The following is a 24,950-nucleotide window of genomic DNA, read 5'->3' on the forward strand; positions in this document are numbered from 1 at the left end:
CTGGGCCTGGGCACACGGCCGAAGGCTTGGGAAGCTTATTGGTCACGTATCTGAAAGAAAGATGTGACACCTAATTCGTTTTTCTCTGCCATCTCTAGGTCTTTTCCAAATACCTCACCTTTGTTTCTGTCATCCTAAAGCTTCATCATACCACCTACCTGTACAGTGTTGAATCCCGAAGAAGCCAGGTAAAGGGAAGGTGACGGGAGTCACCCCGTGCTGACTGTCTGACAAAGGGACGGAGAGGCAATAGCCCAGACCCCTCCTTCCCTCGCGGGGGATTAAGCACGGAGCAGGTCCCCACACTTCAGTCCCGGACTTCTCAAGGTCCGCCCCGGCTTTGCACCCCCACCTGCCTGCCCCTCCACCTGTGCGCACACTGGCGGCCCTCCCTCAGGCTCCATGCAGGTAGCCATGGCTTCTTCATCTCCGAGATGGCGATGATAATTACAGAACCTCCCCCACACGCTTACTGTGATTATTAAATGCTCATTAGATAAATTAGCTTGCATAAAGCCCTTAGCAATTCTTGGTACATAAGCTATTCATTTGAGAAGCAAATTATTCCTCTGAAGTTTGTTTCCTCCTTGAGCCAGAGGTATAAAGAACAACATTGGGAGCTAGGGTGCCCGAGTCTGAACCACTCTCCGGACCTCAGTTTCCTCATTAGTACAATGGTGGGAGGGGTTGGGGTGGAAGGCTTCCAGGGCCTCTTCCCATTCTAACTGTCCGGGTAAGGTAACCTTTGACTAGCTCGGGATCGTGGAAGGAGGCATGTGACCTTCTCCAGATGAGGTTCAGCAGGAGCCAGTGGGTCACCAGTACTGGACTCTGCCCAGGGACTGTCTCTGCATCCAGTTTTAGATCATTTGCCCTTCGGAGCTGAAACACTGGGACATAAGAACCAGTCATAGCTACCCTTTTTCAGAAGCCCACAGCCTTGCAAAGGTCTACTCATTTTCCTGTGCAGAGAAGCAGTAGTTTGTTGGACACAGACATGGGCAAAAATGGAATTGTGCTGTCCAGTGACATGGATTCATTGTATTTGATGCAGCCCCTGGCTAAAGCTCTATCTTCTCACAGTGTGTTTTGTTCTAACTGTTCTCTTTGGAATATCTACTTTCAGATCCTTATGTGGTCAGCCAATAAAGTGTTTGAAGAGCTCACAGATGTTGAGCGGCAGTTTCACAAAGCACTCTACACAGTTCGAACGTATCTGAACTGTGAACGGTACTCCATCGGCCTGCTGGACATGACCAAGGAGAAGGTCCTCATTGTTCCATACATTTTGTCTTGCTTAAAAGCACCTGTAAAATACATATCACATGAAATGTGGTCCATCAGAAAATGGATGTGCTATGTGAATAATCAGTCATGGTAGATCATAAGAACCAGTGCCAAGACAGTAAGGTACAGAAGTAAAGAGTGTGCATTTTGAAGCAAAAACCATCTAGGCTCGAATCTTGGCTTTTCTATTTTCTAGTTGTCTGTGCCTTCTATGAGTCTTTTCTTTCTTTTTTAAATATTAATTAATAAACTTTATTTTTTAAGAGAAATTTTAGGTTTACAGAAAAAATGAGCAGTTCCCATATATGTTTTCTTCCTTTCCCCACACGCCCCAGTTTCCTCTATTATCTATTTCCCCTGTTATAGCATCTTGCATTAATGTGGGACATTTGTTATAGTTGATGAATCAATATTGATAAGAGATTATTAACTAAAGTCCACAGTTTACATTCAGGTTCACTCTGTGTTGTACAGTGTTTGGGTTTGGACAAATGCATAGTCATATCTCTGCCATTACAGTGTCATATGGAATCGTTTACCTAAAAATCCTGTGTTCCACCTGTTTATCCCTCCCTCTCCCTACCCATGTCTCTGACAACCACTGATTTTTTGCCCTTTCCATATAGTATGTTGCTTTTTCAGATTGGGTTATTTTCCTTAGTAATATGCATTTTAGTTTCTTCCATGTCTTTTCATGGCTCCATAGCTCATTTTTAAAAATGATGAATAATATTCCATTGTCTGGATGCACCACAATTTATTCACTCACCTACTGAAGGGCAGCTTGGTTGCTTCCAAATGCTGGCTATTATAAATAAAGTATAGATTTTTATGTAGACATAAGTTTTCAACTCCTTTGAGTAAATACCAAGGAGGATGGTAAGACTTTATTTAGCTTTGTAAGAAGCTGCTAGATTTGCTTTAATTATCTGTAAAAGAGCTGCTCTCTATTGAGTACTTTTAATTAGGTGTCAGGGTAAGTGCTCTGTATGTTTCACTCATTTAACCCTCACAATGACCCTATAGTATGAATTCTGTTATTCTCATTTACCAGTGAAAAAGGTTAAGTGACTTGTTCACAGCCACGAGTTCCTAGAAGCAGTATTGCTGGGAATTACAGCTCTTTTCCAGCTCTAACATTCCAGAATTAGGAATTAACATAAAATACGCAGACACATGAAATTCATAAGACATGGTAGGTCTTGGAACAGTTTGTTTAATAATATTTAAATATAATTGCCTGCAGGAATTCTACGATGAATGGCCAGTCAAGCTTGGAGAAGTCGAGCCTTATAAAGGTCCAAAGACACCAGACGGCAGAGTAAGTGCTAACATCTTCCTTGGTGATATCTGTGCGTGGTGCAAGGTGCTAAAGCCAGAGGCAGCCACGCATAGAGGAAAGAGCACAAGCCCCAGAAACCTGGGTTCTAGTCCTGGAACTTTCTGTGGGACTTTGGAGTGGTAGAAAGAGTACTTACTGCACAGAGAGTTTGAGGTTCCACTTCCAGCTCTGCCCCAAGCCAGCTGGGTGGCCTGTGATTTAACTCACTGTTTAACTGCTCAGTTTCCTTTTCTTTAAAGCCAGTGTTTGGGACCAGCGGTTCTCAACAAGGAGGAACATATCAGACCTACTTGCATGGCTTTTGAAACGTACTGTGCCCAGGTCCTCCTTCTGACTTGGATTGGAATCTCTAGGGCAGGGCTGGGTTAGATTTATTTTCCGCCTTGACTGCAAGCTTCACATGGTAGGAACTGTGTTTCACCACTGTATCCACGGCACACGAGAAAGGGAAGGCAATGGTCCAGGCCTCAGGGTCTTCATCTGTCCAAAGAAGTAGAGAGACTAGTTCTCAATATAGCCACCAAACCCTGTTTCTGAGGCACTTGTCCAGATGACCCAGTGCTGGAAGGGGGTAGGTGCTCACTGTCCAGCTGGGAAGGGAAAACATGGACTGAGGTTGAGAAATGATAGAATTTGTTTCACTGAAATTATCAGTCAGATCTTCCTGGACAGTAGAAACGGGCAAGTTTCCCCTAAGTATCGTTCAGGTGAATTCAACTTTATAAATTTAATTCAACAGGATTGTTCATGTAGATAATATTTCTAGTTTTATTACAAGCATAATCAGGACATGAGCAGATTGGTAACTCATGTTATGCAGAGAAAATGTGGTTGGGAAATAAGGTACCATTAGTAAAAGTTAATCAATGAAAAGCGTTTTTTGGGAAATAAGATTTCTCTCATAACCTCTCTCTTTCCTTTTAGGAAATCATCTTTTATAAAGTCATTGATTACATTTTACACGGGAGAGAAGAGATCAGAGTGATTCCGTGAGTGTTGTCATCTAGCAGCTGTAGGAGTTGCCCTTTTATTTTCGCACACGGTGCCCTTCTCTGTGTCGCACTGACTCTCTTTCATCTCCCTCAAGGACACCCCCCGCAGACCACTGGACTCTCGTTAGTGGGTTGCCAACATATGTTGCTGAAAATGGATTTGTAAGTTATTGAACAAGTTCAGATCTTAAATAATATTGGATGAAACTCTTATTAGCAAAGAGATGCAGACAAATGTGAAAGCCAGGATGTATCAGGGAGAGGCGAGGTAGCCATTTCCTTTGGCACAGGACCTTGGAGGGAGCAACCTTGGCAGCTGAATGCAGGTTGAGAAACTTCCAATCTCCATGAGAAAATATTTTGTCAACAGGAGAAAGATTGATCCATTCCCCAGCCTTTATTGTTTTCATTCCATATATGTTTATTTATATTTACCTTGTCACAAAAAGGATTCAAGTTTCAACAACCAAATAAAGCAATATGACACAAAATAGAAATAGGTGTACAAGGAAAGGAGGAGAGAAAAAAAAGTCAAAGGCAGGGATGTAAATTAGAGCCAGGACTAAAGATAACAACGATCTGTTACACAATGTCCTCCACACTAATGAAATTAGGCTACGCATTTGCTCTTAGCTTTCCAGAAGCCGGTCAGAAAGGGAAAAACGGATCAGGTACAGATTTCACAGTGTTCCAAAGACAGAAGCCAGCTGTTCAGAATAAAACACAATATATTCTGATACAAAGGCTAGAAAGACATGTTTTCCTCGCTGTCTCCACGGAGCGAATACCATAGAATACAATAAAGAATAGCATCACCAGTGTCACGCACAGAGGGGCCCCAGCTCGCTCTTCTGCAGCCACACAGATCGCGGAGTTTTTTGGAAATCCGTGACCGGGATTCAGGCTGCGTTTAATCTGACCTCAGTGCACTTCCCTTGGTCAAGACTTTTGAAGCATGGGAGATTACTGACAAAAGAGAAATATATAAAGAGGAAACCTCGCCACTGGTTGCAAAGCAAAATGTAGTGAGTTGATAAAGGAAGTGAGATTCTGCCCTGGCCTGTCAGGTGGGGTCGGGTGCACAGTAGGCTAGTTGTGGCTGAGGGATGTCAGGAGCAGGAAGACAACAAACGAGATCTCTGGTAGGTCCCATAGGCCTCAAGGCCAGAGGACAGGGTCACCGTAGCTTTCCCACTTGGCCTCAGCCACACTCCCCCTCTTTCTCGTGCTGACTTTTCTCCTGAGTTGGGCTTCTCCACCATCTGTGTCCTTTTTTGGCATCAAGGTTTCTCCCTGCAAGAATGTTCGATGCTTTCAAGTTTCTTTATGTTGACATTTTTCTTTCTTCCCCCTTCAGATCCAAGTTTCTGAAATAGCATTTATTTACATGTTTGTTTTTTCTTTAGTGTTGTCCTTGTATTTTTGGCAGTGTTCATTCATCTAGTTGCTTTGAATTTGGAAGAAGAATCCTTAGAGGCTGGAGAGTAGGAAGGAGCAGAGGTGGTGTTAAATGGCATCCAATGACTTAATTAGCAGAAAAGAAGCTAACTTCAATGTGTTAGCACATTTGGCCTAGCCAAGGTCCAGTGTGAATAATTTGCTTGTGAACCATCAAGAACTATGGAAGAAATACTCACCCTTGATGTGTTCTTTCTGGTTCTGCGTTGGTGGTTTAATGACTTCACCACATGTTTCAAGACTTTCGTCTCCTCTTGCTTTACAGATCTGTAACATGCTGAATGCCCCCGCAGATGAATACTTCACATTTCAGGTAATCGTGCCCTCTGCAGGGCCTCACCTCTCAGTGCTAGGGAGGAGGGGAGCAGCATTGTCCCCCATTCCCTATCTCCAGAGTTTGCATTAGACTCAGAGACAACAACAACAACAATTCTGAAGCATTTGAAAAATATCTAAATGCTAAATCGTATGGTCCAGGTGATAAGTGCTGTCAGAATTTTGAAAAAAGCTCCATATGGGTGAAAAAAATTAGAGAAGGCTTCATGGAGAAGTGAGGCTTAACCTGGGCCTTGAAGGATGACCAAATAAGCCGACAGGAGGCTAAGGAATTAAAAATTTGTGTTAAGTGCTTGGCTACCTTTGCTTTGCTGCATACTGTGCAGGTGCCACACAATGGTTCTCAGACTCCAGAGGGCATCAGAATTATCCAGGAGCTTATTCAAGATACATGCCCAGAGATTATGAAACAAGCTAAAAAAGAATCTTGCATATGGCCCTGGGGCCACACTTTGAGAAACACTCCTAAATATCTGTGTCTGCATCTCCCACTAGACGTGGTCATCTTGAGTTTAGGGCCTGTGATTTGTTCATTTTTGCACCCAGCAACTAGCCCCAGTCCTGATACATCCTAGGGGCTAAACAGGTGTTGGAGGACCAAAAAAGTGAGCAGGGAACACTGAGGTAACAGAGATAAGTGCTTCTCATCCCTAGGGCTGGGGAGACGAAGAGAAGAGGTTGAGGCTGTTACAATATAGACACTTGGTTCTAGCACACTTCACTGAATGTACTAGAATACTTTTATGGCTGTATAATCCTAGACATGTTCTGACACAACATAAGAATTGTGCATCTCACAACTAAAGATTATTCTTTCTTTAAATTAAAAATAACCCAAGTGGGGTGTGGTGGTGTGTGTGTGGGTGGGGGGGGGCTATTAAGGACTGAGGCAAGGGAGCCTTGTGGTGCTGAGTTAGTTCTGTATCTCGATTCTAGTGGAGGTTGCACATATCTGCACACATGATGAATTTGCATAGAGCCACACACGTGTGCACACACACACGCACAAATACATACATATAAATCTGGTGAAATCTGAATAAACTTCATGGATTGTGCCATGGCCTACTTCCTGGTTTTGTACTATAGTGACCCAAGATGTTCCACTGAGAAAACTGGGTAAAGGGTACATGGGACCTCTCTGTACATTTCTTTTGCAACAACCTGTAAATCTATAATTATTTCAAGATTTAAAAAATAATGTAAGTTCCTTTGTTGTTTGTAGAAAGGGCCTATAGATGACACTGGCTGGGTCATTAAAAATGTCTTGTCCCTGCCTATTGTCAACAAGAAGGAAGACATTGTGGGGGTAGCTACGTTTTACAACAGGAAGGATGGAAAACCTTTCGATGAATTTGATGAACACATAACTGAGGTAAGTGCAATTACAAAATAATGGAGGTAAATGAAATTCTTGAAATAATAGAGGATGCATAATTATTTGTTATTCTGGAATAATATTTTTGAAGGGCAACTAAGATATGAGTCACACATGGTTGCAGCCAATCTGTTGTTATTGTGTCATTTCTCTTTCCTGACTTCTGTAAACTGCAGCACTTTTTTACTAAAGTATGAACTTTTGGCTTAGTCAGAATTTTTTACAATACTGGGAAACTGGGAAAGAAGGTTTCTGCCTCCTTCCCACCCCCCTTCCTTTCCCCCTTGGTCTTGCTCTCATTCCCAGCCCTCTCCCTGATTTTCAGGTCATGGTTATTTTACTGGATTTGTGTAATTTCTCTCCTCAAATAAAGTATTCAGGGTGCACTTTGGAAATCGGGGCTTAGTTAATATAGTCTGGAGCATTAGTAGTATGTTTTTTCTTAGATTAAAAGGGAGATTGATAGGGAAGCATGCAGATTGCTGCCTTCAAATCAATTTTCCTTTAATGTTAGAGAATTGAATCACATTTTATGCATTTCAGACTCTAACACAATTTCTTGGATGGTCTCTTTTAAATACTGATACCTATGAGAAAATGAATAAGCTAGAAAACAGAAAAGACATAGCTCAGGAAATGCTCATGAACCAGACCAAAGCTACTCCTGATGAAATCGAGTCTATTTTGGTAAGTGGGGGATTCGGTCCTGTGGACATCAGGTGGTATTTAACCAGGGCTTCTGGAGTTCACCTAATTACCCAGAAGTCTGACAAATGAAAATAGGTTTAGTCCTGAGCTAAGGAGGGGAGGCAAAAAAGGAGGGGTGAGGGGAGGAGCCGGGTGGCCCAGTGTACATAGACCCTGACCGGACTTCCAGGCTGCTTGGTTGGAAGAGCACTTTGTTAAAAATAGCTTTTGAATCTGTAAAAGCTCGAGTAGTGATATCTAGATTCGTGTGTGTGAGCAAGAAAAAAAAATTCCAGGAAAGGAAATATATCAGTCAGCTATTGCTATGTAGTGCTGCATAACAACCATGACATCTCAGTGGTATCCAACAATGAACATCTAATTCTCACTCATGCATTTGTGGGTTGACCAGGTTTTGATTGATCTTGGTTGGGCTTGGCTCCAAGCTGTGAGTTTGGTTTGCTCTATGTGTCTCTCCTTTTTTTTAATCAGCTGCTCCCTGATAAGTGAGTGCAACAGAGCAAGCCCACTGTGCAAGCACATTTCAAGTCCTTGTTCATAACACGTTCACTGAAATTCTCATTGGCCAGACATGACTAAGACCAGCATCATGGATGGTGGAGAGCAAGTAGATATTTGCTAACAATGTTCTAATGACCACCAAACGAAAGGCTATATCACACTGTTTCTTTTATTTACCCAGCTTTTAGAGTGTGTGCATAGGTATCGTTTTGCTGGGTGATTTTTAGTTTTTTGGTGGTTTTTAAATTTTTTTAATTAGGTTTTTCTTTAGTTTTGGTTTTGCTGGGTGGTTTGAGAGTTAAGAGAATTTGACTTGAGAGTTTGGGATGTCAAAGATGGGAAGGTCTGGGGAGAATAAAGGGAAATTGCTATAAACTAAAAAAAATTAAAAAGAAAAGTAAGCCACTCATTTTTCTTTCTTTATTACTTACATACAAAAAACTTATCTCATCTCTCCCTCTCTCTCCCTCTCTGTCTTTGTCTCTCTCTCTCTCAGATAGTTGCTGTTACCTTTTCGGGGACTAGAAAAATCAATTAAATTAGATTGTTTCTTGGAGAAAACTCTTCATAATCAGGTGCATTAGGTCTCTTTTTTTTTTTTGTATACAGAATGCATCTTTGTCATGAAACTCATTACAGCATATTTAAAATACATTTTAACTGATTTTAAGAGCAAAGGAATCAGATAGAAATCTTCTCCTTTATAGGAATTTCACTCCACAATTGCTTTTACATTTTAGAAATTTAAAGAGAAGTTAAATATAGATGTAACTGAAGACTGCGAAGAAAAACAACTTGTCACAATTTTGGTAAGTGTTTTACTTCTATTCTTAACACCTTTTTAATAAAATATATTAGGACATACTTCCTCATTTTAAAAATAAATGTTGAGTTTCTTCTTCCCTGGTAACTTTCAAAGCTAAAAAGAAGGGGTATTTCTTTTAAACACTCATCTTCTGGCTCCCTGATTGTCTTCCTTTTATGTCCCCTACAGTCTGATCCACACAGATGATTTAGAATCACAGCAAAACTAGACGATGGCATAAGGGAACTTCGGTGCAGATTCTAGAGATTTTCTGGCCTTGTTTATTTTAATAGCTTTGGATTACACCTTGGCCACCCCAGAAGACATGATGGGATTACAGATCATAGGATCCTTCTAGGCACAATTGTCATTGCCATCAATAGCTTCTCTTCTGGAGCCTGGAGGAATTCAGTTCATTTTTTTTATTGTCATTGGGCCATCTCTATTCTTTCTTTTATAGGCTGTGTCTTCCTGTCCTCTGCTACCACAGAGCCAGTGGCTTTGACCCCTGTTTGAGGGCTCCATTCCCACCCTGCATAGTTTGTGTCACCTGAGGCTCCCACTCTTCTAGGCTCGACCTCTAAGTACTTTCTTCTCACACTTGGCTCAGGAGATAACCCTTCCTTCTCCTCACCTGCCCTCAACAACATGCATCTTCCTGTAAAACATTTTAATAGACATCCACTGCACTTTAGAAATTCTCTAGTTGTCTATTTAGAAGAAGAAGGACCTTATGTTGGAGAAACAATAAAATGAGTAAGAAATCAGTAGCTTTATCAAAACACACCTTATTTTAATGAAAAATCTGCTCTAGGTTTGTCCCAAATCATTGCTGCATGAAACAGGAATTTGAGAAACAAACAAGTATTTCGGAGGGATTCTTCAAGATTATCTTGGCATAATTTCCCAGCTACACAATTATTCATGTATCTGTACTCACCACGATTCTTTCTCCAAGTGTGCACTTTAATTCTAGGTTCAAGGAAGGCCCAGTCAGCTGAATACACACCCCTCCAGAATATCTCCTCCTTTAATTCCCCCCGCCCCCGGGCAGTTTCTCCCACAGTCCCAGGCACTCGATGCTATGCTCTGCGAGTATTCTAAGCTCTCACCTGCCCCTGCTCTGTCTTGTATAACCATTTCAATAAATTAATTTCCTTAAGGGTAAGATCCTTTTTTTAAAATTCCCCTAAGCCATGTCAATACTCATGTGCCTAGTTCACTGTTTTTTCACATAGTCCTGTGGATTAAATAAGATATCTGCAATACCAATACACTGCAGGGCATTCATTCATTCAACAAACATTTACCAAGCCCCTCCATGGGACGGACACTGCAGGTTCTGAGACACCACAGCAAATAAGAGAGACATGATCCCACCCTGCTGCGGCTCACAGTCTCATGGGAAAGTGTCACTTAGCATGTAAAGAAAATCTGATAGAATCGAATCAAATGAGTAATTTACTGTTTCCAGACTATTTCTTGAAAAGGAAAAAAAGTGAAGTTGAGTACGTTTTTGGTTGGAGCTGCTGCAACCAAATATTTTATTTTGCATCATAGAAAGCAGATAGCCACTGGAGTATAACTGGAATCGAATCCCACCACTTAGAAAGCTCCTTGATAGAGCCGAGCCTCGGTTTTGCTCTCTGTAAACTGGAGGCGATCGTGCAGGTTTGGTGTGAGGGTGACCCCTGCAAACTGCTAACCCAGTGACTCGCACGTGCTGTCTTTGGTTGTGACTTGTTTCACCCCCATGGCCGGGGGGTCTGCGGGGAAAGGGGAGTGCCCCGACAGGGTCGGTGTCATTTCTGCAGAAGGCGGGCCTGCCGGAGCCGCGGGCCGCCGGCCTGTTCGAGTTCCGCTTCAGCGACGCGCCGCTCAGCGACCTCGGCCTCATCCGGTGTGGGCTGCGGCTGTTCTTTGAAATCAACGTGGTGGAGAAATTCAAAGTCCCCGTAGAGGTCAGATGGTCTTTAATGTAAAATACTGGGCGATTCTGTGCTGTGCTTCGCTAATGTTCCTGTCGTTTAAAAGATTAACTTCAGTTTGGATTTTAAATTATTATTAACTTTGTAAATATATCCGCTTAACCTCTGCAAACAAGACCCACCGATAAGATTGTCCCAGACCTTCCAGCCTTTAGCAACCCGTTCCAAAGTCTGAGCGGCGTTATCTTCTGTTGGTGACAGGTCCTCGCCAGGTGGCTGTACACCGTGCGGAAAGGGTACCGCGCCGTCGCCTACCACAACTGGCGGCACGGGTTCAACGTGGGCCAGACCCTGTTCGCCTTGCTGACGGTGGGCCCCGCGCGGCTCCCCGGCCGGCCGCCGCTTGGACCAGCAGCTCTGCCGCTCATGACACAGCCCATAAGCCCCGAGCTGCCCTGAAGATGACGCCAGGCGGCCTGGGGGTCCCTGGGCACTTGATTAGAGCGGATTGTCGCTCTTTAGGGAAACCTTAACCTTACTAAGTGAGGACAATCATGTACCTCCTTAAATGAGTCACCTGCTGGCTTTTTTGTGTGTGTTTTTTAAATTTATTTTTTAATTACAGTTGACGTACAATATTATATTAGCTTCAGGTGTACAGCATAGTGATTAGATGTTTATATAATTTATGAAGTGATGACCCGCTAAGTCTAGTACCCACCTGACATCATACATAGTTACTACGATATTATTGACTATATTCCCTACGCTGCAATTTACACCCCCACGACTGTTTTTGTATCTGGCAATTTGTACTCCTTAATCCCTTTATTTTCTTCACCCATCACTCCAACCCCTTCCCATCCTGCTGGGTTTTGTGATTGCCTAGAATGAGCTACAATACTCAACAAAAAAATAAAACCAACTTGCTCTAAAAATACAGCAGGTCCCCTTCTGCGTTGCAGGCAGGCCTCGCAGCATGTGCTATAGAGGTGTGTTAATCCAAGTAAGTATATATATATATATATATATTTTTTTTTTTTTTTAGACAGGAAGGCTAAAGAAATACTATACAGATCTCGAAGCCTTTGCCATGCTCGCTGCTGCTTTCTGCCACGACATTGACCACAGAGGCACCAATAATCTCTATCAGATGAAGTAAGTGAACACGTGTGGAGTGTTGACGTGTACTTGTGACGTCCGAAGGTGTCTAAGGGGAGAATACATGAAAATTACCGTGTGACCAGGTTTAGTTGTCAATATCTTTAATCTCCTGTAATCTGGAATCATTCCTCAGCCTTGTTGTGTCTTTCAGGATATTGATGTTTTTGACGAGTCTAGGCCAGTTGTTTTGCAGAATGCACCTCAATTTGCCTTTGTCTGATTGTTTCCAGGTTACTAGATTCAGGGAAAGGCTTTGATAGGAATTCTATGTAGACCTTGTGCACTTGTCCTTGCCTAGCACCAAGAGACCTGGGATGGTCATTTGCCCCATTATCAGTGAGGTTAAGTTAAACTGTTTATGAATAATGTCTAGCTGATCTATTTATGCAAAGGTACATTTTCTCCTTTGTATTAATAAATAATCTGTGAGATGTTACTTTGATACTGGGTGAATATTTAGCTCCCCTGTAACCTTTCTTGAGTGATGTTTTTAAACACAAAAAAATTAAAGATACCACTCTTTTCCACTGGAATTGAGCTTTATTCATTTTTTAAAAATCTCCAGTGCTGACAGAGTGGGCATTTGGATATGGGTTCAAGTTCTGATCCCTGACTAGAGTATTTGGTTTACCAGACCTGTTAAGGACCCCTCTCCTCCCTAAAGTGTTGTTCTTTCTGAAACAAAATAAACTTCTCTAAGGCTGCCAACCGTATCACTGATGTCTTCCTTTCTTAAAATTATTTATTCCATATTTCCATCACAACGTTTCCACATTATCAGGGTAGACCTTTGGCCTCAGCCTCTCTCCATCTTTTCTTTTTTCCACCTTTTTATTTTTGATGTCACTTCCCCTTCTTCCAACAGGAAGAACTGAAGAAAGGGTATAAAGCTGTGACCCAAACATTAAGAAACAGGAAACTTGTTTAAACGTATCTCACTGTCTTGGTGGAGGAAAGAAGTGTTGCTTTATAGTGATTTTCATTTTGGTTCCTGGAAATGCTTTTCTTTCCTCTCTCTTAAAAATTTAAAAAATATTTTTCATTTCCAGTTGACATACAATATTATAATACTTTCAGGTGTAAAGCATAGTGATTGGACATTTATATAACTTACAAAGTGGTCACCCTGATAAGTCTAGTACCCACCTGACACCATACATAGTACTACAATGTTATTGACCACACCCCCTATGCTTTATTTATAAGAATACTTTATTCCTAATGAACACTTTCTCTACAAATGAGCTACGGGCTTCAGCAGGTTGGCTACATGCTCCATAAGTCATATCCTACCACCATAAACTCCAGAGAGAAAGATTTTAGACGCAGGGGCCGAACCAAACATCCGAGTTTCAGCGGTTCAATGGTTTTATGCATTCAACAAATTAGGTGGTGTTGTTTTTTAAAGAGCATATTCTCATCTCCTAAATCTAAAAAGTTTTTCAATATGTAACCGTGGACCATTTCATGGGCATCAGGAGAGGAGAGAGAATAAATTACAAAATCCTCAGAGAGTAAAGACTGTGTAGGATGGACATGCGCACAATCTTTAAACAGGTAAAACCGCGGCCTGCCCTTTCCTTCTAGATCCGCGTCCCCGCTGGCAAAGCTCCACGGGTCTTCCATCCTGGAGAGGCACCACCTGGAGTGCAGCAGGGCCCTCCTGCAGGACGAGGTGAGCGAGCCCCGCGCAGCCCCGAGCCGGGCAGGCAGGCGGGGAAGCAGGGCGGCCTCCGGGCCCGGCCCACGGCGCACCTCGCCAAGGCCAGTGGATAGCGACTGATGTATTGCAACCGTTTCGGAACAGCCCAAGTTGGAAGGAGCTGGGATAAAGGGCCAAAGAGCCATGGAAAGCCCCAGAATCTCTGTTGGGTCTGTGGGAAAAGAAGAAAAAGCTTCCAGGGGATGTGAAAGGGGGTGCGAAGGGGGAAAATGACCATGCGGCCACTGATTTTCTTAGTCCTTCGTGGGTGCGCCTGTGCCTTTCAGAAAGTCAAGAAAGGCACGAATGGGGATGTGAGACGGAATCACACAACTGCCGTCAGGCCCTGAGAGCTCCGGGGGGAGACATTCAGAGGGGGCAGGGCAGAGGGGAGGAGAGGGATCGGACCCTGAACGGCCTTTGCAGGAAGGGGCTTTGAACTTGGTCTTGAATTCACTGGGATTCGCACATATCAGCACTGCTAATATTCCACGAGAGGTAGTCTATTTTCCCTTTACCAGTTTTATTTAAGGGGTACTTAGCTTGTGGGAAAGTTGTGGATATAATGTAGTTATGCTATTTTTTAAAAAATCACTTGAGAAAGTTCCAAACCAAAAACAACTAAATGAGTCACTTATTAGATGGAGGGGAACACTGTTTTGTCGTGGCAGATAATTTGTTTAACCTGCAGATGCTCATTAGGATGAATGAGCCCTCTCAAGAGTGGAGCTTTCTCTCTTTTTTTAAAATTGTCACCTGAGGATATGTTTTTATTGACCTTTAGAGAGAGAGAGAGAGGGAGAGGGAGAGAGAGAGAGGAAAGAGGTCAGTTGACTGGGGATCGAACCCACAACCTTTTGGTGTATGGGGACAAGGCTCCAACCAATCAACTGAGCCACCTGGCCAGGCGAGCTCCCTCAGTTTGGATATTAATCATTTATCAAGGGCTCAGGGGAAGGAATACACAGAAATATATCCCAAGTTTTGAGATAACACTACAGTCTTCTAGGTACTGAAAAGCCAGCTGGGAAAACTTATAAGGCAGAGTGACCAGGTAGGAAAGTGGAAAAAGAAAAGAAAGGGCTTGGAGTGTTTTTAATAGCCGATGACCGATGCAGCGCGCGGACGTGGGGACAGGGACCGGCCGCATCAGAATCATTCGTTTCCCAGGGCGGGGTGGGCAGGCTGCTCAAAACAAATACTGGGCTGCTTCCATCCCTACCACTGGGCTCTCTGGGGTGGGGCGCAGGAATCTGCGTCTTCACCAAGGACTTTAATAACCCTGTGCATAGCCAGAACCTCTCCCTGCAGTAGCATTTATGCCATAAAATTGATAATATCTATTCTATGACCATTAAAAGGAGAGTTGAAAGTAACTCAGAGAGATAAGAGTAAATTGGTAATTATCCAATTTGTTATGAGTCTGTTTTACTAGTTGAGACGATCTTAAATCTTTGAGTAAGAAATTTCTATAATTCCCAGTGATTATGTGATACCACAGGCAGATTGTGTCAAATATATTTTTATTATTTAATTTTACATTTATTTACTAAAGAAAAATATGTTTGGAAACTACAGCCAAATATTTAAATGCCTAACATTGGAAGGCTCCTCGTATCTCGTATGTTTTTCCCTTCTGGAGAGTTTATAATGGAGTTGTGGTTGTTCCATTTTAATTTGTTAAATGCTGTTTACTCTGCAGTCTGAACTGGTTCTGATGGCTATATAAAGGTTTATTATTCTTTCTAAAAGGAATATTGCATCTCAGTAATCTTTACCACCTTGGTGAGGACCTGTCTACAATGCTATTCAGTCCGCTAATGGCAGACTTTTAAGGCCTGTAAATAGAGTCGCTAGGCAATGCAATCTCAGAGCTTTTTATAAGCAGGCAAACGGAACGCTGGAAACAAAGAGAGAAATTTTTAGTCATCATATATAGACCATACAACTTTTTTATTTGCTTGTTTTTGAATAAAAACATTTACATTAAAAACCTTTAATTTTTTTTAATAAGGAAGATACTTAGGATTTATCTAACAATTTTGGCATTTCGTGGGCATGACTCAGACATTTTGTTTTGCATATTATAAGAATCTGACCTAAAATGGCCTTATATCCCGGTAGAGTGGGACTCACTGCTTGGAGAATTAGAACCATCTATATTCTAACCAGACAGAAACCCACCCTTTAACTTCAGTGAATAGCTGGGAAAACCTTGTTAGTCAAATTTGTAAGAGTATACATTGTAATACTATAATGTACTGTAGAAATGACAAAATAAATTACTCGGCATAAATAACAGAACCCTTTTATTATTCAAAAACACTTTTTTACGAAGTGTATGATACTTCTATTTATGCTTTTTCATACCAACCCCATCTTATACAACAAAGGCGTGAAGAAGAAATTAAGTATCTTGTGTGTGGTCACCAGGAAGCCATGGAGGTGCCGGCAGTTTCTCCAACCTGAAGGCTGAAGTGCCTGCACTTTCCATGGCCTCGCCTCACCTAGGAGCCCTAATCGGAATGAATTAGAGCCACTTCTACCTATGTGGGTGTACTATGCAGAATCTATATTTTTACTGCCATTTTAATAGTAGGGGGAGAATAAAAAGAGTCTTTGTTTGAGCAAGTGGGATCTTGCTCCAATGTAAGGATCTTTGCTTACTTAAAAAAAAAATTGCATGCGTGCATATGTGCTTAATCTTCTTTTTTCCCCCAAAATGACTTAGTGGTGCTTCCAAAAGTACATATACCATTAAAGAGGGCTAATGGAGAAATAAGGTGAAGTATGGAAAAGGCCAAAATGTGTCCAGGTACTAGAGTAATTCGCAGTTGCTGAAAGTTTTCCAACAGTTTCTGTGATCACTCTGAAATTACTTGGTGGATAATTCAACATAACTAACTATTGGACATTTACCAGATATTCTTTATTAAAGCTCTTCAATTAATACAAGCAAATTTTTAATCTATTATTATTTTAAATGGTCTTGGAAGAAAACACTTTTATTTACTCCAAAAACTCATACATTGATTACATGAACATTTGCTAGTGATTATCTTTTTTAAAAATATATATCTTTATTGATTTCAGGGAGAGGAAGGGAGAGGGAGAGAGAGAGAGAGAAACATTAATGATGAGAGAGTCATTGATCGACTGCCTCCCCACTGGGGATCGAGCCCGCAACCCGGGCATGTGCCCTGACCGGGAATCAAACCATAATCTCCTGGATCCTAGATCGATGCTCACTCAACTGCTGAGCCACGCTGGCTGGGCACTAGTAATATCTATTTTTATAGGTCAATTATCTTAGTAGAGTGGTTTACTTAATCCAAGATACAAAAATTGAAAGCAAAACAGTAGAAGACCTAGTTTTCTTCTCTAATAAAATACTCTGTTAGGCATAGTTTGGTTGTTTGTTGAATCAAAGGCAAATTAATGATTGCACTTTATTGTGAATTTTCATCTTGCAGAGTTTAAACATCTTCCAGAACCTAAATAAGCGCCAGTTTGAAACAGTTATTCGTTTGTTTGAAGTTGCAATAATAGCAACTGACCTGGCCTTGTACTTCAAGTAAGTACAGAACTTCCTTACACCTGTGTGGTTCTGCCGTCTGTGAATGATCCATTGCACTGCGCTCGAAAGGCATTTATTCACACACATTTATTCATTTTCCTTTGGGGTTATCAACGGAATACCTTCAAGATGCCCGAGTGTGAATTTACTAGACATCTGGAAACATTTTAAAAAGCTAAGCCCCTGATATTAAGTAGTTTGTTATCTGAGGAAGTTTGAGTTGAGGAATATCCGGCAGGGTTGGTGCATTGCTGGAAGGGTGGGCGACACCACAGGCCTCACACAGTGGCTCTTGTCCTGGCGAATTCGCCGTGGTCCAGAGCCTGACGTTCGATCCCGTCAGGGTGAGGGAGATGAACAATCTTGGGGATACTGTGGCATGTTAAGCAAAGTCCCAGAGTTCTGAGTTATACACAGCAGCGTGCCAGCTTATTTATAATAATAATAGTTACCAAGGACCACGTATTTCAAGCTCCTGCACATTTTCTTGTCAGTGAACCATCAAGTTGCTTGTTGAAAATGGATTAGAACGAGGTGAACAAGTTGTAGGATCCAAACATTTCATGGCTCCGATGGGCAGCATCAAAGTGGGCCCCTCTGAAGCTTCTTAATCAAACATTTAATTAGTAAATAGTTCAAACATGGTGACACTTAAAATAATATAATTGATATCCAAATATCCATAACCCAAATTCAACAAATGCTAACATTTTACCATACCTGTCCTAGTTTTTTTGGTTTTTTTTAAGGAGAAAAAAAGTGCTAGAAGTGAGGCATCCCACCCCCACTCTGCCATGAGAGACCCCCCCACCCCAGACATCACCATCCAGAGATCGACATGTATTTGTCCTTTCCATCCACGTTTTCATGTGGTCTCGTGAAGTGTATTTTAAAATTTTGCATAAGTGGTACAGTACTGTGCGTACCTTTCTGCAACTTGCTTTTTTCATGCAACATTTTCTAGTAAAGATTTACCTTGGTGGGAAATGGGGATCCAACTCATTCGTTTTTACTGTATACCCAACTGTGTGCATATACCCTAATTAACGCAGGCATTCTTCCATCCATGGACCTCTAGAGTACTTCCAAGTTTTCATAATTGCCCACAATACTACACTGTATGTCCTTGTATATATATGAGAGTTTCCGAAAAACTCCCCCTAGAAATGAGAACGCTTTAGGGTTTTCATACCTTCAATTTTATACCACATTATGTTCATGCAAGTTGATCCAACAGAGCTTATGCACTAAGACAATTTAACCGAATTAATAGCATGCATAGAGCATGTCCCAGACACAGTCCTGCGAATATGGATATACTTATGCGCGGATATGTTATAAAATGTAACTTCTTGACTCGGGGTCCACACCTGCAAGTCATTGGATGTGCCTCAGGAGATCTGAAGAGCACACGTTAAAGATATTAAAGATAGGTTTTTAAAAATCTCTGGTCTTCTACGCTATTGCACAGCTGTGTCTTTTTTTAGGAAGAGAACCATGTTTCAAAAAATTGTTGATGCCTGTGAAAGAATGGAAACCGAAGAGGAGGCCATCAAATACGTAACCGATGACCCAACCAAAAAAGAGATCATCATGTGAGTAGTCAGAACTGTATTCCTCTTTTGGCAAAAATCACTTATTTTGTATTTCTTTCTATATTAACAACTTGTTTCCTTCCAAAGGGCGATGATGATGACTGCATGTGACTTGTCAGCTATAACCAAACCCTGGGAGGTGCAAAGTCAGGTGAATAAAGTTATGTCTCCTGCTGTGTCACACTCTCGGGTACTGTCTAAGTTCCATGTAAAAGTGAGCATGCGGGTATCCGGCAACCTCAGAATTGTGTTGTAGTATCACTTATATGACTATATATATTATAAGCAATTATCTTTCATTACCCTGGACTTGTCCTTTCAGACAATCAGTTTATAATTTAAAAAGATGGAAAGAGGAGCTTGAGAAGTTAAGACAAAGATAAAATGTTCCCTATTGGGTTTCTGTTAATGAAGAAAGGCTAATAGCTTTCAAGAGCTCACAAATGTCAGAAAGACGATCGGTCTTTTTGATCAGGCCCCAGAACAAAACAAATACAAGGAATATTGAAAAGAAAATGCTCTCTTGAAAGAATTCCTTATCACTGAACAGGCTGTAAAAAGTTTACGTGCAATTAATTATCCCGGGATTGTGTGATTTTTTAAACAGAGGAGAGAAATCAGCACAGGGATGAATCATTAGTGCTTTCCTCTATCTAGGCGGTTTTGCTCCTACAATCTCTTCTTCAGTGAGCAACCTCCGTCCTTCATTAAACTTATCTCTACTCCCTTCTCCTTGATCCACTGCACTTCATACTGTTACTCTTACAGCACTTACCACACTGTTTACATGACTGAATTCTCTAGGCTGTGAGCATCTTAAAGAAAAATGTCACATCTCATTCCTCTTGGCAAACCTGGCTCATGCCAGTGTAAGGCAGCTAGTGGTGTTCAATAAACTCGATACTGGGTTTTTAAAAACTATATAAATTAACCCTCAAATATCTGCACGCTGTAATCAAGTTAGCTGTGTTCTCTGTGTGCATATGTGTGACTGCTTGTGCGCACCACACATGCAGTACATGCTACATGCTAACAGATCCACAGGACAAAAGAAGGACTTGAGAGGCTTTAGAGCTTGAAGCATAATAAAAGGGAATTAAACATCTTCCCATCTCCCTTTTTATTGTTGAGAGGTGGCGGCAATAGCAAATAGGAGGTGGGCACTCCCAGAATGAGCCTGGAGCACTGGTAGGAAGAGAATTCCCCTTTCCCATTTCAATATAAACTATAAACGACATCTTTTTAAAACCAAAGAGCATGTGGTATGACACCACCTCAAACATTAACTATAAACCCTATCCCTAAATGTCACTCATACTAATGCAATGCAAATTCTCTACGAATAAATTTCTTTCATGAACCAAGTCTTTCTTGTTTGCAGGTAGCACTTCTAGTTGCAAGCGAATTTTGGGAACAAGGAGACCTGGAGAGAACGGTGCTGCAGCAACAACCTATTGTAAAGACCTTGACATAAAAACACACTACGTATTAAAAAGTATCAGTTCAAATCTGTTTTGTTCACCGAACCTTAGAAAATTATCTTTAAAGGATTTGTTTTTCTTTCTAGCCTATGATGGACAGAAACAAAAAAGATGAACTCCCTAAACTTCAAGTTGGATTTATTGATTTTGTTTGCACTTTTGTATATAAGGTAAGTAAACAAATTGATTATTTGAGTGAAACACATAATCATCTGGATGAGAATTTTTCTTTCAAACTGCAGCCAAATTCAAAGTGGCCCCACATGGGAAGCCGTTGTCCTTTTCTCTCCATAGTAGTTTGAGGCACTGCCTCCCTCTCATTCGGGAGTGGAATTAAAGAGCTCGGATGACAGCAGGTTGAACAGCCGCGTTAGGCGGCGGGACAGCGCCCATCTTTCCAGGCTCGGGGCAGCGCGTGGGGCTCACCCTCGCGGCTCTGAGCACCCCAGTTTCCTCCAGCTCCCCCGCAGGCGGCAAGTACTGAGCGTCGGCCGCAGAGTGTGAGTAGTTCTCCACCCGGATTCCCTGCAGGAGCTCTCCCGGTTCCACAGAGAGGTCACGCCCATGCTGACCGGCCTCCAGAATAACCGGATGGAGTGGAAATCCCTGGCTGATGAGTACGAGGCAAAGGTGAAGGCCACGGAAGAGCAGGTGAAAAGGCAGGAAGAAGGAGACGCAACTGAAAAAGGTTGGATAGAATTGTTTTTCCTTCTTGTAGGAAGCCAGGAGTCACATGACAAAAACATAAAGAGCAAACACAAACATTAAACTTCCTTTACTGCATTTTAAGGTGTTGGTTAGTGGTTTTGGGGGTTTTCCCGCCAGGAAACAAGATCTTATGCATGCTTCCAGATGGAACCGGCCGGTCCGGTTGAAGGGGGGTTGGGCTGGGCTTCATCCACCTAGAAGGTGGCTCCTGAGGCACCTCTGCAGAATACTGAGTCTTTAGAAATAACATGAAAACCACAGAGTCAGGGTTAGGTGAGAAAACAATTTTAGCCCCAACATTATGCATTCGCTGTGAGGCTGTGAGCAACTTGCTGAACCTCTCTGAGCTTAATATTCTTCTCTATATAAGGAGAAGTTTTCACAGGTCTCCTGGAAGCCCTGCATATAAAGTTAAGGAGGCCCCACATGCAAAGCAAAGCTGGCCAGCTGAGTGAGGTGACAGGTACCCCAAGACTTTGCCTGAGCCTCAAATGTCTCCACACAGTGCTGTTTTCCTGATGAAATTTCTACTCCTAAACTCACTTTGTTAGGTTCAACATCTTCAGAAAACCTGTTACGACACTCACTCAAGATCAACATGTCTCAAAATGTTATCTTTAGAGTGGAATGCAAATGGGATGACTTATGTTTTCTTGAAAGTTCAGCACTCAAAAAGTTTTCTAAGAAACTATTCTTGTTTAACAAAGAGATCACCTCTATCTGGAAAGGCCTTGCAAAACAAGTTACAACATTCCTTTTAGATCAGGGGTGGGAAACCTTTTTTCTGCCAAGGGCCATTTGGATATTTATAATATCATTCTCAGGCCATACAAAATTATCAACTTAAAACTTAGCTATGAAGAAAGCTCCTAGATTTACTGAATTTCGAGTCCTACTTGTGGCTGCCTTGGCAGGGCCAGGCCAAATGATTTCCTGGGCCAAATGCAGACATTTCCCACCCATTTCAGATGCCTCTATTGTGTTTAGTGGCATTTTAAAGATTCATAGACGGAGAAAGCATTTTGCTTAAATGGTTAAAGATGTCCTTCAACAGAAGAAAAATAGGAGTTTCTGATTCCTTGATATCCATTCACTTACGTACTTATTGGGTGTCTATTCTGTACAAGGCCCTGTGTTAGGCAGGCCCTGGGGAAAGAGCCTCACAGAGCTCACTCTCTGGTGGGGGAGCTAGATGTTAAGACAATAAATGAACAACTGCTTGTCTATCACAGGAAGCATGAGGTGTGTACCTGGGGCATCAGCGAAGGCTTTCCTGAAGAAGGATGCTTATGCTAAACTCTGAACTTGGGCTATGCAGAGGGGAGGAGGGGTTTGGGCAGAAGGGAAAGGAGAGAATGTGTACAAAGGCCTTCGAGTGGCAATAAGCTTGGTGCAGCTGGAGATCTTAAGTGGTGTAGCTCGAGGGACTGGAGAGCAGCGAGGGCGAAGCACCGGACAAAGCTGGTGACGCAGGGAGCTCTGCCAGATGGTGCGTTGCCTTGAAGGCCTTGCTAAGGATTTGTCCCCCAGAAGGGTGAGGGAAGTCATTGAAGGGATTTAAACAGGGAAGCAGTAAGCTCTAATTTGCACGTCAAAAAGATAAAAGTGGTAATTTTACTGAGCAAGTGAAAGCAAAGATATTTCTTAGTACAATTAAGTTTAATCTATCTCCATTTTATGATGAAAGGATACCAGGTCCTTTATGATGAACAGGACAGGGTACCAGGTCCTTTATGAAGAATGGGACAGTACACCAGGTCCTTTATGAAGAACAGGACAGGACACCAGGTCCTTTATGATGAATGGGACAGGTTACCAGGTCCTTTATGAAGAACAGGATGTTTTCTTTTAGTATTCAGTATATTGGACATGGATCTTCTATACTTTATGTACATAAAAAAATCACTTCTGAATTTTTTTCCTATTGCACTGAGAAGCCTCTGTGAACTAGGAACATTATTTTGTATCTCCAGGCAACAAGCTTTGTGCCTAGCCCAAAGCTATCGTTTATTGGATTGTTTTTTAAATGGATCAATTCTGAGTATGAATTCAAGTTTTCAAATGGTCAAGCCTGTCCGTAGTATTTGCTATAAGCGAAAACTATTAATTTCCCTAAAAGTTGATGCTAACATTAGTGTTAGAATAAAAACACTCTACAGCCACAGACTCCCAATAATACTGCTTTTCTCCTTTTTTCTAGCTGCAGAAGATTCAGGAGGTGGTGCTGATGACAAAAAGTCCAAAACTTGTCTAATGTTGTAATATGACCCAATTGGACTAAATTTCAAATATTGTTTCTACTTTTGAAGAAAAACAGAAAACATTCAAAAGAACTTCAGCAAATTTCACTCAGCAAACCATTAAGGTACACAGTAAGAGGGGCTTCAGAAAAGCTACCCTTGTGACTGTTGAGAGAAAATACATTGCTAGCCTGAAAACCCTAAGGGTAAAATAAAGTTCAATAAAAGCGCAAAATAAGATAACAATGAGTGCATTTTTTGGTGCCAATTTGTTTTAAATTAAAAAAATAATAATCCTGAAACTAGTCACCAATTCTTTTTTAAAAGTTCTTATTGACTGTATTCATTTGCTCGGGCTACTGTAACAAAATACCAATACCACAGACTGGGTGACTTAAACAACAGAATTTATTTTCTCACAGTTCTGGAGGCTAGAGGACCAGGATCAAGTTGTTGGCTGGGTTGGTTTCTTGTGAGGTGTCTCCTTGGTTTGTAGATGGCCAGCCTCTCCCTGCGTCTTTACATGGTCTTCCTCTTGTGTGTCTGTCCTAATCTCTCATAAGCACACAGTCATATTGGATGAGAGCCTACTCATAGGACCTTCTATTACCTTAATTACCTCTTTACACACCTTATCTCCAAATACAGTCACATTGAGGTACTGGGAGTTTCTATTTCAACATACCTTTGGAGGTGGGGTGGGGGCAGGACATAATTCTCAGCCCATAACATTGTGATTTATACTCAAATCCCTTCCTGAACTAAAAATATCTTGTCATCATGTCTTACTGGAAGAGTAAATACAGTACAGAATATATACTGTACGTAAATACTATAAAGAAAACAAAGACAAGGATGTCAAATGTCATTCTATCTGAAATGCTTATCATCTCTTTCCTCTACATTTTACCCTTGATAAAGGAATGGTAAAGACCACACCACTTTTGGCAGCTTATAATCGATACCTTGTCCAATGCCCATCCCTCTCCACAAGTCTGGAATCATTTATTTTATGTGTAACTAAGAATATTTTATGTTCAGAACTATTTTTCTCATAGCAATTATCAATTTATAAGACATTACATGGGTAATCCTAATGCATGTTACACCAGCTAATAAATATTATGCATTATTCAGAAGAATGTGATTTGATTATGTTAGCACTTTACTATCAAAAGCCATTGGGAAGGACTTCAAGAGTGGTTACTTTTAAAAATGATTACTAGAACTATATATTGGTCTATATATTTGTCAAGAGACACTAAGGACAATCAACTACTTCTACTACATGATGCATGTCTAGACATCAGAAAAACAAGATTTCTTCCTTTAATTCTCTATAACCACAGACTGAATTAGAAAACATAATAATTATAACAATCAAAATAATTAAAATAATGAATTAAAATAATTACACCAGAGACTGTTTCAATCAAACGATATCTAAATTATAATGAATTAATGATCTATGAACCTGTTTTGTTATATAGGAGATACTAATTTTAAGCAGCCAAGAAATAAGTCACCATTTATTATATTTTTACAAATTAGGTACTTAGAATCCTAAGATTGCTATCCTATAAGGTACATGAGATGAAAATTTTTGTCTATTTTGTTTTTTTCATAGCGCTACCCGGGCACTGAGGGAAATGCCTGGTGTTAAGGTAGGCGTTTAGTAAATACGAGTATTTTGAATAAATCTCATCACACACGTTTATGCATAGGAGTTCCTGTAAGATGATAAAATA

At 41.3% G+C, this 24,950-nt stretch overlaps 1 protein-coding gene across 3 annotated transcripts in view; it reads left to right on the top strand.

Annotated features, from left to right (window-relative positions):
* The window catches only part of PDE6C (phosphodiesterase 6C), a 30,604-nt gene extending 7,380 nt beyond the window's left edge, over window positions 1–23,224 (top strand). Inside the window, exons 3-22 of one of the 3 annotated variants that reach the window (XM_016220746.2) lie at window positions 99–188; window positions 1,127–1,267; window positions 2,534–2,608; window positions 3,554–3,618; window positions 3,717–3,783; window positions 5,345–5,392; window positions 6,641–6,790; window positions 7,337–7,480; window positions 8,743–8,811; window positions 10,622–10,768; window positions 10,997–11,104; window positions 11,784–11,893; window positions 13,487–13,574; window positions 17,075–17,175; window positions 18,666–18,773; window positions 18,861–18,924; window positions 20,155–20,229; window positions 20,341–20,424; window positions 20,786–20,942; window positions 23,163–23,224. In XM_016220746.2, coding sequence (XP_016076232.2) covers window positions 99–188; window positions 1,127–1,267; window positions 2,534–2,608; window positions 3,554–3,618; window positions 3,717–3,783; window positions 5,345–5,392; window positions 6,641–6,790; window positions 7,337–7,480; window positions 8,743–8,811; window positions 10,622–10,768; window positions 10,997–11,104; window positions 11,784–11,893; window positions 13,487–13,574; window positions 17,075–17,175; window positions 18,666–18,773; window positions 18,861–18,924; window positions 20,155–20,229; window positions 20,341–20,424; window positions 20,786–20,942; window positions 23,163–23,224 — 1,953 coding nt within the window. Of the gene's footprint in view, window positions 1–98; window positions 189–1,126; window positions 1,268–2,533; window positions 2,609–3,553; window positions 3,619–3,716; window positions 3,784–5,344; window positions 5,393–6,640; window positions 6,791–7,336; window positions 7,481–8,742; window positions 8,812–10,621; window positions 10,769–10,996; window positions 11,105–11,783; window positions 11,894–13,486; window positions 13,575–17,074; window positions 17,176–18,665; window positions 18,774–18,860; window positions 18,925–20,154; window positions 20,230–20,340; window positions 20,425–20,785; window positions 20,969–21,378; window positions 21,418–23,162 lie in introns of those variants that run through there. The other 2 variants (XM_087824149.1, XM_087824150.1) reach the window with 2 other exon arrangements.
* The last annotated feature ends 1,726 nt before the right edge of the window (window positions 23,225–24,950 follow it).

Source organism: Miniopterus natalensis, chromosome 14 (genome assembly GCF_054644295.1).
Source record: "Miniopterus natalensis isolate mMinNat1 chromosome 14, mMinNat1.hap1, whole genome shotgun sequence".
In the NCBI taxonomy this organism is placed as follows: domain Eukaryota; kingdom Metazoa; phylum Chordata; class Mammalia; order Chiroptera; family Miniopteridae; genus Miniopterus; species Miniopterus natalensis.